The following is a 15,813-nucleotide window of genomic DNA, read 5'->3' as shown; positions in this document are numbered from 1 at the left end:
TGCCTTTGACCTGGTCAACATCCACCTGTTCCACGATGCCTCCAACATACTGGCCCGGGAGAAGAGCCCCTCTGTCTACTCCGGGATGAGACAGAAGGCCCTTGGCTTTGTTCTAGACAGGTGACTGGCACTCTCCTCTCACCATTCTCTCATCGCTCATCTTATCATTATCTCCAACCATCCTCTCAGCACCCTCTTCATCTCTCCTTTACCAATCTCACCATCTCTCCTCTCACCATCCTCTCCATTCTTCTTTTCCACTCGACCCTGAGCAACACACTCACCTCTCTGCCAGCAGAGAATCCTTCACCCAAGACCCCACTAAGCAAACAGGGGAGCCGTTCCAGCTAACATGCTAATGTGATTTATGTGATCTCCATTTACGGTGGAGCAGGATGATGAAGTGTGTTAAAGCAGCCCCTGCTCACTACCTGGTCATGCTAACACTGAATAGAAGCTATGTATCAGCCCTGCATTATGTGACCCCCACCAATGAAATCAAATCTGAATGCACAGCGTCTTTCACCTCCTTCCACTTTGAATCACTGCATACATATGGCCGGCATATATTATGAAGGGGTTTTGGCACCTCGTGAATTACGAGCTGTGTTTTATTCATTTCAAAGCTCATATTTACCCTCTCCTTGATTCTTTCATTTGATGAAAGAATGCTCTGCGTTTAATGGACAGGGAAGTGGGGGTGTTTGAGGAATAGGACAGCTTTTACAATTTTTATGAAGCCATAATTTACCTGGATTTATCGGTATAATGAAGTTTCAAAAGGACCTTTCTTGTTGCTTACGTTGAGGGTTTTGACCGTATTTTCTCAGCTTTGGTCATGCTCTTGAAGTAGATTTTTTTTTAAAGTCATCTCGTAAATACGGCTAAATGTCAAATTTTCTGCTGGAGGTTGAATAGCACTGGGCTGGTGAGTGGCAGTTTCCACGCTCCCCTCTTTTAAATCCCCTTGTGCTCAGAAGGTATCCTTTGCTGGTAATTCCTGGGACATATCATTAAAAGGTGACAATGGCAGGGTATTTTTTCCTTTTTTCCGGGAGGTGGGAGGGGTAACCTAGGGGGATGGGTTGTGGGATGGGTGGGAGGTGTAGGCCTATGTTCCGGCTAGGCTGGCATCTCATGCAGGGGGTGAAGGAGGGGGGGCATCGCGCCTCAACCACTCACTTTGGGGAAACACTCGGGCGCAGATCCGGACTGCCAGAGAGAGTGAAAGAAGCTGGCTGGGGCGGGGGGAGGCATACAAAAGGCCCTGGGCTCTGTTAGGGGCAGTGAATAATGTGCTGCTCCTTTCACAGGGGCTGCTAACCTTTTGGCAGCCACCAGTGAACTCCATTCTCCTCCGCCGATCGGGGAAGACAATGTGCCCAGGCCCGGCTTTGAATGAAGTGCTACCACCAACAGTGTTCCCATTCAGAGGCCGGTTGGGAACCATCTTTTTGGCCATTGTCCTAACTCTGACTCCTACCCCAGAAAGAGAGAAGGGAAAGGGTGAATATCTATAGCCAAGGCCCCCTCTCTTTCCCTGCCTCCCTCTCTCTGAGCTCTAATCTCTCATTGTGGGGAGGGGGTAAGGAGGGGGAGTGGACAACACCAGCTGAGATCCAGAGGGGCTGCTGGTGCAGGAGCCTGGTCAGTGATCTAGCCTAAGGAGCAAGCTCCATGGCTGGGCCCAACCTTAGCCCCTTCCCTTATCTTGGGCCCAGGCTAATAATGCAGCTTACGGCCCATTGAAAACACATCTGATAAGCCCTTTCCTCTGTGGCCCTTTTAACTGCTAAACAGTGTTTATCTCCAAAGCCCTTCAAGGCCTCCAGGGAACAATGATAAGAAGGAACAGCGTTTAGCCAGCCAAACCTCTCCATTGAGTCACATCAAAAAGGCACTCCTCTGGTCTCCGGCTGATGTGGGGCCAGCAACTTCATGAGAGCCTATTTGAAATGTAAACCCTTCATGCTTGTTTTTATTCCTCAACACCATCCCCTTTGAAGACTGAAATATGAGCACCAAATGGCACCTAACGTTATTTACTCTGTTTATTCATATGCGTATTGCTAGACAACCATTTGGAGGTCTTGCCATATATTTTCAAGTAGATTTAAGTCAAAACTGGAACTTTGCCGCCCAGGAACATTCATTGTCTTCTTGGTAAGCAAGTCCAGTGTCGATTTGGCCTTGTGTTTTAGGTTATTGTCCTGCTGAAAGGTAAATTAATCTCCCAGTGTCTGGTTTAAAGCAGACAGAACCAGGTTTTCCTCTAGGATTTTGTCTGTGCTTAGCTCCATTACATTTGTTTTTTATCCTGAAAAACACCCTAGTTCTTAACGATTACGAGGATAGCCATAACATGATGTAGCCACCACTATGCTTGAAAATATGGAGAGTGGTACTCAGTAATGTGTTGTAATAGATTTGCCCCAAGAATAACACTTCGTTTTCAGGACAAGAAGTGAATTACTTTGCCACATTTTTTGCAGAATTACTTTAGTGCCTTGTTGTAAACAGGTCAGTATTATGGAGTAACTACAATATTGTTGATCCATCCTCAGTTTTCTCCGCCATTAAACTTCACCATTGGCATCATGGTGCAGTCCCTGAGCAGTTTCCTTCCTCTCCGGCAACTGAGTTAGGAAGGACGCCTGTATATTTGTAGTGACTGGATGGTGAATCAATACACCCAAAGTGTAATTAACAACTTCACCATGCTCAAAGGAATATTTAATGTCTGCTTTTTTAATTGTTACCCATCTACCAATAGGTTCTCTTCAAATAATGGCCCCGGAGGGGATGGCTGCCGTTTTACGGGCACCTAACCGACTGCTATTTTGTTTGTTTTTTCGCATTGTTTGTAACTCATTATGTACATAATGTTGCTGCTACAATCTCTTATGACCGAAAAGAGATTCTGGACATTAAACCAGCGATTACTCACCTCGAACTGGACAAAGATTTTTTCTATAATGAGTCCGACAAGAAGGATATACTGCTTTGTCAAGACAAGGCCCAAATCCCGTCATCAGCGTGAAGAAAAGACTGAGGAAAAGGGGGGGAGGGCGGGGTGCCTTGTAAGATTTGGCCGATGAGTAGGTAAACCACCACTTCCCTCCGTATTATTGGCCAACGTGCAATCATGGAAAACAAACTGGACGATCTACAATTAAGACTATCCTACCAACGGGACATTAAAAAAGATAATATCTTATGTCAACATTCACAAAGCCGCGGGGCCAGAAGGATTACTAGGACGTGTACTCAAAGCATGTGCGGACCAACTGCCAAGTGTATTCACTGACATTTTCAACCTCTCCATGACTGAGTCTGTAATACCTACAAGTTTCAAACATAATACCATAGTCCCTGTGCCCAAGAAAGTGAAGGTGACCAGCCTAAATGATTACCACCCCGTAGCACTCACGTTGGTAGCCACGAAGTGCTTTGAAAGGCTGATCATGGCTTACATCAACACCATAATTATGGAAACCCTAGACCTCCAATTCGTATACCGCGCCAACAGATCCACAGATGACACAATCTCAATCCCACTCCACTGCCCTTTCCCACCTGGACAAAATGAACACCTATATGAGAATGCTGTTCATTGACTACAGCTCAGCGTTCAACACCATAGTGCCCTCAAAGCTCATCACTAAGCTAAGGACCCTGGGACTAGACACATCCCTCTGCAACTGGAGTATGGACTTCCTGATGGGCCACAACAAGGTGGTAAGGGTAGGCAACAACACATCTGCTACGCTGATCCTCAACACTGGGGTCCCTCAGGGATGCGTGCTTAGTCCCCTCCTGTACTCCCTATTCCCCCACGCCTGTGTGGCCAAGCACGACTCCAAATTTAAGTTTGCTGATGACACAACAGTTGTAGGCCTGATCACCGACAGGGAGGAGTTCAGAGATCTGGCAGTGTGGTGCCAGGACAATAACCTCTCCCTCAATGTGAGCAAGACAAAGGAGCTGATCGTGGACTATAGGAAAATGAGGGCCAAACAGGCCCCCATTAACATCGACGGGGAAGTAGTGGAGCGGGTCAAGAGTTTCAAGTTCTTTGGTGTCCACATCACCAACAAACTATCATGGTCCAAACATACCAAGACAGTTGTGAGGAGGGTACAACAACTCATTTCCCCCCTCAGGAGACTGAAAAGATGTGGTATGGGTCCTCAGGTCCTCAAAAATGTATACTGCTACACCGTCGAGAGCATCCTGACCATTGCGTCACCGCCTGGTATGGCAACTGCTCGGCATCTGACCGTAAGGTTTTACAGAGTGTAGTGCATAAGGCCCAGTACATCACTGGGGCCAAGTTTCCTGACATCCAGGACCTATAGACTAGGTGGTGTCGGAGGAAGGCCCAAAAAACTGTCAAAGACTCCAGTCACCAAAGTCATGGACTGCTCTCTCTGCTGCTGCATGACAAGGGGTACCGGAGCGCCAAGTCTAGGACCAAAAGGCTCCTAAACAGCTTCTTCCCCCAAGCCATAAGACTGTTGAACAATTAATCAAATGGCCACCTGGACTAATTACAGTTGAAGTCTGAAGTTTACATACACTTAGGTTGGAGTCATTAAAACTTGTTTTAAAACCACTCCACAAATTTCTTGTTAACAAACTATAATTTTGGCAAGTTCGGTTAGGACATCTACTTTGTGCATGACACAAGTAAGTTTTCCAACAATTGTTTACAGACTGATTATTTCACTTAATTCACTGTATCACAATTCCAGTGGGTTCGAAGTTTACATACACTAAGTTGACTGTGCCTTTAAACAACTTGGAAAATTCCAGAAAATGATGTCATGGCTTTAGAAGCTTCTGTTAGGCTAATATACATCATTTGAGTCAATTGGAGATGTATCTGAGAATGTATTTCAAGGTCTACCTTCAAACTCAGTGCCTCTTTGCTTGACATCATAGGATAATCAAAAGAAATCAGCCAGGACTTCAAAAAATAATTTGTAGACCTCCACAAGTCTGGTTCATCCTTGGGAGCAATTTCAAAATGCCTGAAGGTACCACATTCATCTGTACAAACAATAGTACGCAAGTATAAACACCATGGGACCACACAGCCGTCATACCGCTCAGGAAGGAGAGGCGTTCTGTCTCCTAGAGATGAACGTACTTTGGTGTGAAATGTGCAAATCAATCCCAGAACAACAGCAAAGGACCTTGTGAAGATGCTGGAGGAAACAGGTACAAAAGTATCTGTACCCACAGTAAAACAAGACCTATCTCAACATAACCTGAAAGGCCGCTCAGCAAGGAAGAAGCCACTGCTCCAAAACCACCATAAAAAGCCAGACTACGGTTTGCAACTGCACATGGGGACAAAATTGTACTTTTTGGAGAAATGTCCTCTGGTCTGATGAAACAAAAATAGAACTGTTTGGCCATAATGACCATCGTTATGTTTGGAGGAAAAAGGGGGCGGCTTGCGAGTCGAAGAACACCATCCCAACCGTGAAGCACGGAGGTGGCAGCATCATGTTGTGGGGGTGCTTTGCTGCAGGAGGGACTGGTGCACTTCACAAAATAGATGGCATCATGAGGTAGGAAAATGATGTGGTTATAGTGAGGCAACATCTCAAGATATCAGTCAGGAAGTTAAAGCTTGGTCGCAAATGGGTCTTCCAAATGGACAATGACCCCAAGCATACTTCCAAAGTTGTGGCAAAATGGCTTAAGGACAACAAAGTCAAGGTATTGGAGTGACCATCACAAAGCCCTGACCTCAATCCTATAGAAAATGTGTGGGCAGAACTGAAAAAGTGTGTGCGAGCAAGGAGGCCTACAAAACTGACTTAGTTACACCAGCTCTGTCAGAAGGAATGAGCCAAAATTCACCCAAATAATTGTGGGAAGCTTATGGAAGGCTACATGAAACATTTTACCCAAGTTAAATAATTTAAAGGCAATGCTACCAAATACTAATTGAGTGTATGTAAACTTCTGACCCACTGGGAATGTATTGAAAGAAATAAAAGCTGAAAATCATTCTCTACTATTATTCTGACATTTCACATCCTTAAAATAAAGTGGTGATCCTAACTGCTCTAAGACAGGGAATCTTTACTAGGATAAATTGTCAGGAATTGTGAAAACTGAGTTTAAATGTATTTGGCTAAGGTGTATGTAAACTTCTTACTTCAACTGTACATTGACCCCCCCCCCCCCCCTTTGTTTTTACACTGCTGATACTCGCTGTTTATTATCTATGCATAGTCACTTTACAAATGACCTACTAACCTGTAGCTCTGTACATTGAACTCGGTACCGGTACCGGTACCTCCTGTATATAGCCTTGTTATTGTTGTGTAATTTTCTTGTTACTTTAAAAAAAAAAAAATTCACAGTAGTTTATTTTGTAATTTTTCTTAACTGTATTTCTTTAACTGCATTGTGGTTTTGATTCTAAGCGAAGCATTGGAATACCTCACTGGCCTTTGGTTGAATCTGTTTGAAATTCAGATACAGTTATTGTATGTGTGGGGTACAGAGATGAGGCAGCCATTCAAAAATCATGTTAAGCACTATTATTGCAACTCATTTTGTGAATTGTTAAGCACATTTTTGCTCCTGACCTTTAGGCGTGCCATAACAAAGGGGTGGAATACTTATTGGCTCAAGACATTTCTGCTTTTCATTTTTTATTTTTTTTTATATAAATTCGAAGTAAAACATAATTCCACTTTTACATTATGTTGCGTTGTGTGTAGACCATTGACAAAACAATCCAAGTTTAATCATTTTTATATTCCGGCTGTAACAACAAAATGTGGAAAAAGTCAAGGGGTGTGAATACTTTCTGAAGGCATTGTAACAATGCTTCCTCATGAGACCCTTACAGCCCCTTTTTCCTATAAGGAAGTATTGATATATGGGTCATTCCATCATTTCGGTGCCTTTTGAGAAGTGCAACTTGGTCCAAAAAACCTTTAGATTTCACAAAATGTGTACATTCTGTCATAAAGAGCACATGTTCAACTTCATTAAAAAAAGTTTTCCAATCTTAAGAGGTAAAAAAATATATAGACTGTCTATTAAGTGACAAATAAAGTAACCTGGTCGACAGTAACGTTTGACGATTTAAAATCTTAAATTGGCCATGAATCCCCTTGTGACAGGGAGAATGGAAGCTTTTTGTATGCAACAGCGTGTGGCAATTGAATGCAAGCTTCACATTTTTTTAAATTGTTAAACCATTTCTCGCCTGTCTATCTATGTGTAAGAGGGCTGACATGTTATGCTCGACCCACTCAGTTTTCCACCACAAAACACCAGAAATTTGCCAAAACGAGTAGAACCAGCTCACTTGCTTTTACACTATTTTGACCATTAGATGTTTAATATACTTTATACAGTGCGTTCGGAAAGTGTTCAGACCCCTTTCACTTTTCCCACATTTTCTTAAGTGGATTAAATAAGACATTTTCCTCCTCAATCTAAACACAATACCCCACAATGACAAAGCAAAAACTGTTTTTTGTATAAAAATAAAAAAACAAAATACCTTATTTACATAAGTATTCAGACTCTTTGCTATGAGATTCAAAATTTAGCTCAGGTACATCCTCTTTCCATTGATCATCCTTGAGATGTTTCTACAACTTGATTGGGGTCCACCTGTGGTAAACTCAATTGTTTGGACATGATTTGGATAGGCACACACCTGTCTATATAAGGTCCCACAGTTGACAAGATTGTGTCGAGGCGCATCTGGGGAATGGAACCAAAAAACTTCTGCAGCATTAAAGTTGCCCAAGAACACATTCTTAAATGCAAGAAGTTTGGAACCAATCGGGGGAGAAGGGCCTTGGTCAGGAAGGTGACTAAGAACCCAATGGTCACTCTGAAAGAGCTCTAGAGTTCCTCTGTGGAGATGGTTGTCCTTCTGGAAGGTTGTCCTATCTCTATAGCACTCCACCAATCAGGCCTTTATGGTAGAGTGGCCAGACGGAAGCCACTCCTCAGTAAAAGGCACATGACAGACCGCTTGGAGTTTGCCAAAAGGCACCTAAAGGACTATGACCATAAAAAACAAGATTTTCTGATCTGATGAAACCAAGATTGAACTTGTTGGCCTGAATGCCAATCGTCACGTCTAGAGGAAACCTGACACCATCCCTACGGTGAAGCATGGTGGTGGCAGCATCATGCTGTGGGGATGTTTTCAGTGGTAGGGACTGGGAGACTAGTCAGGATCGAGGGAAAGATGAGCGGAGAAAAGTACAGAGATCCTTGATGAAAACCTGTTCCAAAGCCCTCCAAAGGACCTCAGATTGGTGCTACGGTTCACCTTCCAACAGGACAACAACTCTAAGCACACAGCCATGACAACTCAGGAGTGGCTTTGGAACAAGTCTCGGAATGTCCTTGAGTGGACCAGCCAGAGCCCGGATTAGAACCTGATCGAACATCTCTGGAGAGACCTGAAAATAGCTGTTTAGCGACGCTCCCCATCCAACCTGACAGAGCTTGAGAGGATTTTCAGAGAAGAATGGGGTAAACTGCCCAAATACAGGTGTTACAAGCTTGTAGCGTCATACCCAAGAAGAGTCGATGCTGTAATCGCTGCCAAAGGTGCTTCAAAAAAGTACTGAGTAAAGAATCCGAAATAAATGTGATTGAAACATGTTTTTATTATTTGCAGAAATGTTTTAAAACCTGTTTATGCTTGTTCATTATGGGGTATTGTGTGTAGATTGATGAGGGAAAAAACTATTTAATACATTTTAGAATAAGTGTGTGTGTGTGTAAATATATAAACTCAGCAAAAAAAGAAACTGGCAACAACGTTGCCTATGGGCACAAACCCACCGTCGCTGGACCAGACAGGACTGGCAAAAGTGCTCTTCACTGACGAGTCGTGGTTTTGTCTCACCTGGGGTGATGGCCGGATTCGCGTTTATCGTCTAAGGAATGAGCGTTACACCGAGGCCTGTACTCTGGAGCGGGATCGATTTGGAGGTGGAGGGTCCGTCATGGACTGGGGCAGTGTGTCACAGCATCATCGGACTGAGCTTGTTGTCATTGCAGGCAATCTCAATGCTGTGTGTTACAGAGAAGACATCCTCCTCCCTCATGTGGTACCCTTCCTGCAGGCTCATTCTGACATGACCCACCAGCATGACAATGCCACCAGCCATACTTCTCGTTCTGTGCGTGATGTCCTGCAAGACAGGAATGTCAGTATTCTGCCATGGCCAGCGAAGAGCCCGGATCTCAATCCCATTGAGCACGTCTGGGACCTGTTGGATCAGAGGGTGAGGGCTAGGGCCGTTTATAAATGTCCGGACACTTGCAGGTGCCTTGGTGAAAGAGTGGGGCAACATCTCACATCAAGAACTTGCAAATCTGGTCTAGTCCACGAGGAGGAGATGCACTGCAGTACTTAATGCAGCTGGTGGCACACCAGATACTGACTTTTGATTTTGACCCCCCCATTTGTTCATGGACACATTATTCAATTTCTGTTAGTCACATGTCTGTGGAACTTGTTCAGTTGTTGAATCTTGTTATGTTCATACAAATATTTACACATGTTAAGTTCGCTGAAAATTATTGCAGTAAACAGTGAGAGGATCTTTTTTTGCTGAGTTTATATGTACACACACACCACCGTTCAAAAGTTTGATGTCACTTAGAAATATCCTTGTTTTTGAAAGAAAAGCACATTTTTTGTCCATTAAAATATCAAATTGATCAGAAATACAGTGTAGACATTGTTAATGTTGTAAATGACTATTGTAGCTGGAAACAACAGATTTTTTATGGAATATCTACATAGGCGTACAGAGGCCCATTATCAGCAACCATCACTTCTGTGTTCCAATGGCACGTTGTGTTAGCTAATCCATGTTTATCATTTTAAAAGGCTAATTGATCATTAGAAAACCATTCTGCAATTATGTTAGCACAGCTGAAAACTGCTGTTCTGATTAAAGAAGCAATAAAACGGGCCTTCTTTAGACTAGTTGAGTATCTGGAGCATCAGCATTTGTGGGTTCTGTTAAGGCTCAAAATTGACAGAAACAAATGACTTGTTCCCCATCAGTCTATTCTTGTGCTCAGATATGAAGGCTATTCCATGCGAGAAATTGCCAATAAACTGAAGATCTCGTACAACGCTGTATACTACTCCCTTCACAGAACAGCGCAAACTGACCCTAACCAGAATAGAAAGAGGAGTGGGAGGCCCATCTTAATCTATTATTTTTATTGGCCAGTCTGAGATATTGATTTTTCTTTGCAACTCTGCCTGGAAGGCCAGCATTCCAGAGTCGGCTCTTCACAGTTGATGTTGAGACTGGTGTTTTGCAGGTACTATTTAATGAAGCTGCCAGTTGAGAACTTGTGAGGCGTCTGTTTCTCAAATCTAGACACTAATGTACTTGTCCTCTTGCTCAGTTGTACTGGTCCTCCTGCATGTCCTTGTGTGTTGCGTTTGGTCCAGATTCCAATGTTAAGTAGCTAGCTAGCTGCGCTAATGTTGCTATTTTGTTGAAAGTCCTTTTTGATACTAGCCAGATGGCCCCAACTAGATAACTACCTAGCAAGATGACGAAGAAACAGTTGAATTCAATCTCCATAATCCCGTACTGACAGTGCCAGCCCGTAGCCAAATGTTTAGCTAGCTAGCTAATGTTAGCATATTCGCTAGCACAACATAGTGCAGGGTCTTTGTCATAAATCGGCAGCTAACACAGGCAACTGTTTCGTGGAAACTAATCCGTGATTTAATTATAATGCCAATAGTAGCTTCAGTAGTTAGCTAGCTTGGAGGAAGTATTTGTGTCTGCTTACTTAGCTAGTTACCATCCCATAGCTTTCATTGCATATATAGTGTGGCTGGCTCATAACATTTAACTGTGGATGTTTGGAGAAAATTCCCAATTTTTATTGTTTCTCCTGTTGGCTCCCCCACGTGCTCTCTGATTGGCTTAAAGTCAAGTTATTGGCCACTGATGAGCGTTCTGATTTTACAAGTATAAACGTCAGCTTCGTCGCTACTAGGTCGGCATGCAGCAGGTACCGCTTTCTTTCTAGCAAGAGAAGGAAAGACCTCCCACTGTGATAAGTACCTATCGGCAGTCTATTGGCAGTGAGATTTATGCTTTAGACTCTGTATGTTGTAAAATGCCAACTTGTTCCGCCAAGGACTCGTGATGTAAGGAGGACACTGAGATTATGTGCTAATTCAGAAGTCAGGGCCCTGGCCAAGAGGATGGGAAGCAGCCTGCCAAGAGCCATGTGAAAAGATAGCCATGAGATAAAATCAACACCATTTTTTTCTTTCCCCCAAAAATCGTGTTGTGTTCCTTTTTATTCTTCCCCTTTCAGAGTGGCTGTCCCAGTTCAGGAGAGAACAGTTTTACATTACAACTGTGAAATCCTGGCACGAAGACCCCCTTTGTCCCCCGCCATTATTTTCACACAAATATAGTCCATTGTCACACAGTTGAAGTTAATTTGATCAACATTGGAGACATTGAACTGTTTTGTTTGCTGAAAAGGCTTGTTTCATGCTCATTTTCAGGCCATTGAAAAGCAATGATTGGCAGAAAAATAATGTTGCCGTTAACAATTCAGGGCAATTAGTTTCCCAGGGGGAAGCAGTGGGCCGTACTGGCCGCCACACAGCAATTCATTGTCATTTTATGGACGGTCATCAGTCAACTGTCAGAGCGTCTCAAAGAGCCCTCCAATCTAAATGTTTCCCTTTAGGCTTTTCCCAGAACAACGGGCTGAAAGAGGAGCGAAAGAAGAGCCTGTTTCCAGGCAATAGACATGTTCAGCTGGAAGGAGGACTGAATAATTGCAGGGAGATCCTCCATAAAAGCCAGATGAATTTATTAGACAGAGTAGTGTGTGTGTGTGTGTGTGTGTGTGTGTGTGTGTGTGTGTGTGTGTGTGTGTGTGTGTGTGTGTGTGTGTGTGTGTGTGTGTGTGTGTGTGTGTGTGTGTGCACGAGCGTGTGTATGCATGCGTGCATGTCAGACAAAATGTATGAATGAGTGTTTAAGTGGAGGTGTGGTGAATTAATTTGTGTTTATTTACTTTTTAGAGCATCTGATTGACTCAGCGTGTATGCTTATGACTTAATTGGCTGTGCATGCAAGCACCTGCTGTGACCTGTGTGTTTGTGTGGCACAGAGAATACTGAGGATGCTGCTTTATGTCATTCAGTAGAGACTGAGAGGAGAGCATGTGCTAGCCTTTGGGTTGTGTTTGGGGGCTAGTGGACGGTGCTCTGCTAGGGCCCATATGTAGCCCTTCATGGGGGGTACTAGGGTGGGTTGGGGGTGTCAGTGTGTGACTCTGTGAACTGCCTCCTCACCCTGGGAGGCCTGGGGCAGCAGGGGTTAATCCCCAGTCAGTCTCCACTGATACCTCTCTCTCCCAGTATAGGACTAGTTCATAAACAAGTAGCTACTATTAGCTCTGCAGCGATGGGAATTAAAGTACCTTCAACAATTAAATACTGTGTATTGGCTATAGCCATTTACCTAGTTATGTTTCTGCAGAATAGAGATCTGCAGAAACGAGGCGCTATTATTGGTTCACAGGCTGTAAGATTTTTGGACTGAGTGGCTCCCATAGTGGATCTGGCAAGTGCGAACCACTGCTGAGGAGAGATTGGACAGGCTTGTATCTCCACCCATACCAGTCCGCAGAACTCCACCAGATCCAGTGGCCGACAACCTTCCTTCCTGGGGTTTTTTGGGTCACTATTAGAAATGCTTGGGGTTTGACGTTGTTGGGTTAGCTTATCCTTTAACCTCTGTGTGACCGCGACACCCTACCACCACCGCCCTTCTGGCCTGACTCAACTGGGAGAGTTGGGTAGGGTGGGTGAAGTAGTTCATGGGGGCTTGTAGGGAGCGACCGCCCCTGGGAGTCACAGGTCACATCATGGGTCCTCCCCTGTCCCATTGAGCCAGACGTCAAAAAGCACATTCTTCACAATGTTAACATTCTCCCAAATTCTCAAAATCACGCTTACAATGGATGACTCTGCATTGGCTTTTGCATTGTACCGCTGAGTTTTGTTGAGTTGAATTTGACTTGCCAAGTAATGGTAAGTCATCTTGTCAATCTCGTATTGACATCGACCCCCAGTTGAAGAGTGTAATCCTAACAGCCTGTCTATTACAACTCCGATTAACTGTCTGTCGATCACTCTCAAGAATATTTTTTTGGAGTGAGTGTAGAGTTATATTACCATGTAAGAGAGAATAACTAAACCGTGTGTGTGAGAGAGGAATGTGCTCCAGGTGCTTTGTGCCGCTGCGGTAGGGGGCCTGGGAGCAGAGTTAAGGACCATGTTATAAATTAGCGGCTGACCCTGTCTTTGTGTGGCCCTATGAAGGCCTGACTGATAGCCCCCCCCCCCCTCAGTGAGAACGGCCCCTGTGAAGAGCCTTTATCAGGGGTGTCACCGTGCGATGAATTGGCTGGGGGGAAGCATGTTTATAGACTGTGTAAAGAAGTGCGTCTTTGTGTGGGAATGTCGCTGACACTCTTACAGTTTGCTTGAATGAACTGTGATGACGCGGCTAATGGGGCCCCCGCTGGGGGTCCTGCAGGGGGCCCCCGGGACCCCCCACCACAGCCCCATTCACGCCCAGTCCGCTGTGGCTAATGTGTCGATTCTTCGGGCCGCCACAAAGGCCAAGCAAAAGTCAACTTTCACACCAGCGGGTCACCACAAGTGCTTTAGGAAACTATCGTGTAAACAGTGTTACCTTCTGACCTGCCGCTGATACCTTAGCTCTGCAGACAAAACGTCCAAGGCTATGGCATTAGACATGGCTATTAGAGGGATAAAGCTGTGGGCTGGCTCAGCACTGGGCCCTGGGGAAACACACTGGGGAGAGAGGCAATGTCTTAGTCGTCTCTATCTGTTTTCTTTCTCTTCCCTTTCTCCTCTCTCCCGCCACACTGATTTTCTTCTCCATTTTATCCCCCCGTCCCATCCTCTCTTCATGCTCATTCTCCTCTCTCTTTACTCCCTCTTTTGCGATCTTTCTCTCGCTCTCTCTCTTTCTCGCTCTCTCTCTCCTATGTACACGTGCTCCGTAAGCTTTTTGGAATTAGCGAAAAAAATAATAATAATCATAATAAATGTATTTTATATAGCGTTCTTCATTACAAACAAGAATCTCAAAGTCACTTTGAAAACCAAAACTGTCGGGATCTGGCAGTTCATGTTTAATGGTCTTCCACAGCTTCAGATGTCTAAGCAGTTCGAAAAGGCAGTCAGTAGCGGGAGATTACATTTATTTGTCATCAAAAAGGACTTTATATTGAGTAAGTGCCTTTGATGGACTGCACGTGCGCAGTTCGGCGCGGGACGACCGTTAGACCTTATGACGTGTCTCTATGCATGAGCTCAGCTAGCCAACATTGCCTACAAGCGTGATCGGGATTTCTAGATATCTTCATAAAACCTGCAAGCTGTATGTTATTTATGTCGTTCAGCCACTACTCGGAAAAACATAAGAAATTACAGTTAATGTTTTATTATCCAATGATTGTACGCTAAAAGTCCTCAACTGTCAGCTTCATTAAATAGTACCTGCAAAACACCTGTCTCAACGTCAACAGTGAAGAGGCGTCTCCGGAATGCTGGCCTTCTAGGCAGAGTTGCAAAGAAAAAGCCATATCTCAGACTGGCCAATAAAAATAACAGATTAAGATGGGCAAAAGAACACAGACACTGGACAGAGGAACTCTGCCTAGAAGGCCAGCATCCCGGGGTCGCCTCTTCACTGTTGACGTTGAGACTGGTGTTTTGCGGATACTACTTAATGAAGCTGCCAGTTGAGGATTTTGAGAGGTCGGTTTCTCAAACTAGACACTCTAATGTACTCTTCCACTTCCTCAGTTGTGCACCGGGGCCTCCCACTCCTCTTTCTATTCTGGTTAGGGCCAGTTTGCGCTGTTCTGTGAAGGGAGTAGTACACAGCGCTGTACGAGATCTTCAGTTTATTGGCAATTTCTCGCATGGAATAGCCTTAATTTCTGAGAACAAGAATAGACTGACGAGTTTAGAAGAAAGTCATTTGTTTTTGTTCATTTTGAGCCTGTAACCGAACCCACTAATGCTGATGCTCCAGATACTCAACTAGTCTAAAGAAGGCCCGTTTTATTGCTTCTTTAATCAGAACAGCAGTTTTCAGCTGTGCTAACATAATTGCAAAAGGGTTTACTAATGATCAATTAGCCTTTTAAAATGATAAACTTGGATTAGCTAACACAACGTGCCATTGGAACACAGGAGTGATGGTTGCTGATAATGGGCCTCTGTACGCCTATGTAGAAATTCCTTTAAAATCAGCTTCCAGCTACAATAGTCATTTACAACATTAACAATGTCTACACTGTATTTCTGATCAATTTGATGTTATTTTAAAGGATAAAAATGTGCTTTTCTATTCAAAAACAAGGATATATCTAAGTGACCCCAAACTTTTGAACGGTAGTGTACGTTCCCAATATCTCCTTGTCTGGAGTAAAAAAAAAAAAAATCCAGTACGGGGTGAGTAATCCCTGTGCTGATATCTAGAAGCTCTTTTCGGGTCATAAGATACGGTGGCAGAAACATTATTTACAAAAGAAGTTACAAATGACGTGAAAAATAAACACACAATACACATTTGGTTAGAGGACTGTAAAACGGCATACGTCTTCTCCAGCTCCATCATGTGTCTGGGTTTTCTATCCTGTTAATGTTGACGGAGCGTGCACGCCTAAGCACGCGTATAAGTACCTGGCCTGCTT

The 15,813-nt window shown here is 44.0% G+C and overlaps 1 protein-coding gene across 4 annotated transcripts in view; it reads left to right on the top strand.

The window, feature by feature from the left end:
* The window catches only part of LOC139562071 (inositol polyphosphate-5-phosphatase A-like), a 268,112-nt gene that overhangs the window by 155,373 nt on the left and 96,926 nt on the right, over window positions 1–15,813 (top strand). For all 4 annotated transcript variants that reach the window (XM_071379382.1, XM_071379386.1, XM_071379384.1 and 1 more), the window contains exon 8: window positions 1–120. In XM_071379382.1, the coding sequence (XP_071235483.1) occupies window positions 1–120 (120 nt within the window). The remainder of the gene's footprint in view (window positions 121–15,813) is intronic.

Source organism: Salvelinus alpinus, chromosome 32 (genome assembly GCF_045679555.1).
Source record: "Salvelinus alpinus chromosome 32, SLU_Salpinus.1, whole genome shotgun sequence".
NCBI lineage: Eukaryota > Metazoa > Chordata > Actinopteri > Salmoniformes > Salmonidae > Salvelinus > Salvelinus alpinus.
Note: the sequence above shows the minus strand (reverse complement) of the source record. Positions and strands in the feature narration are given on the sequence as shown.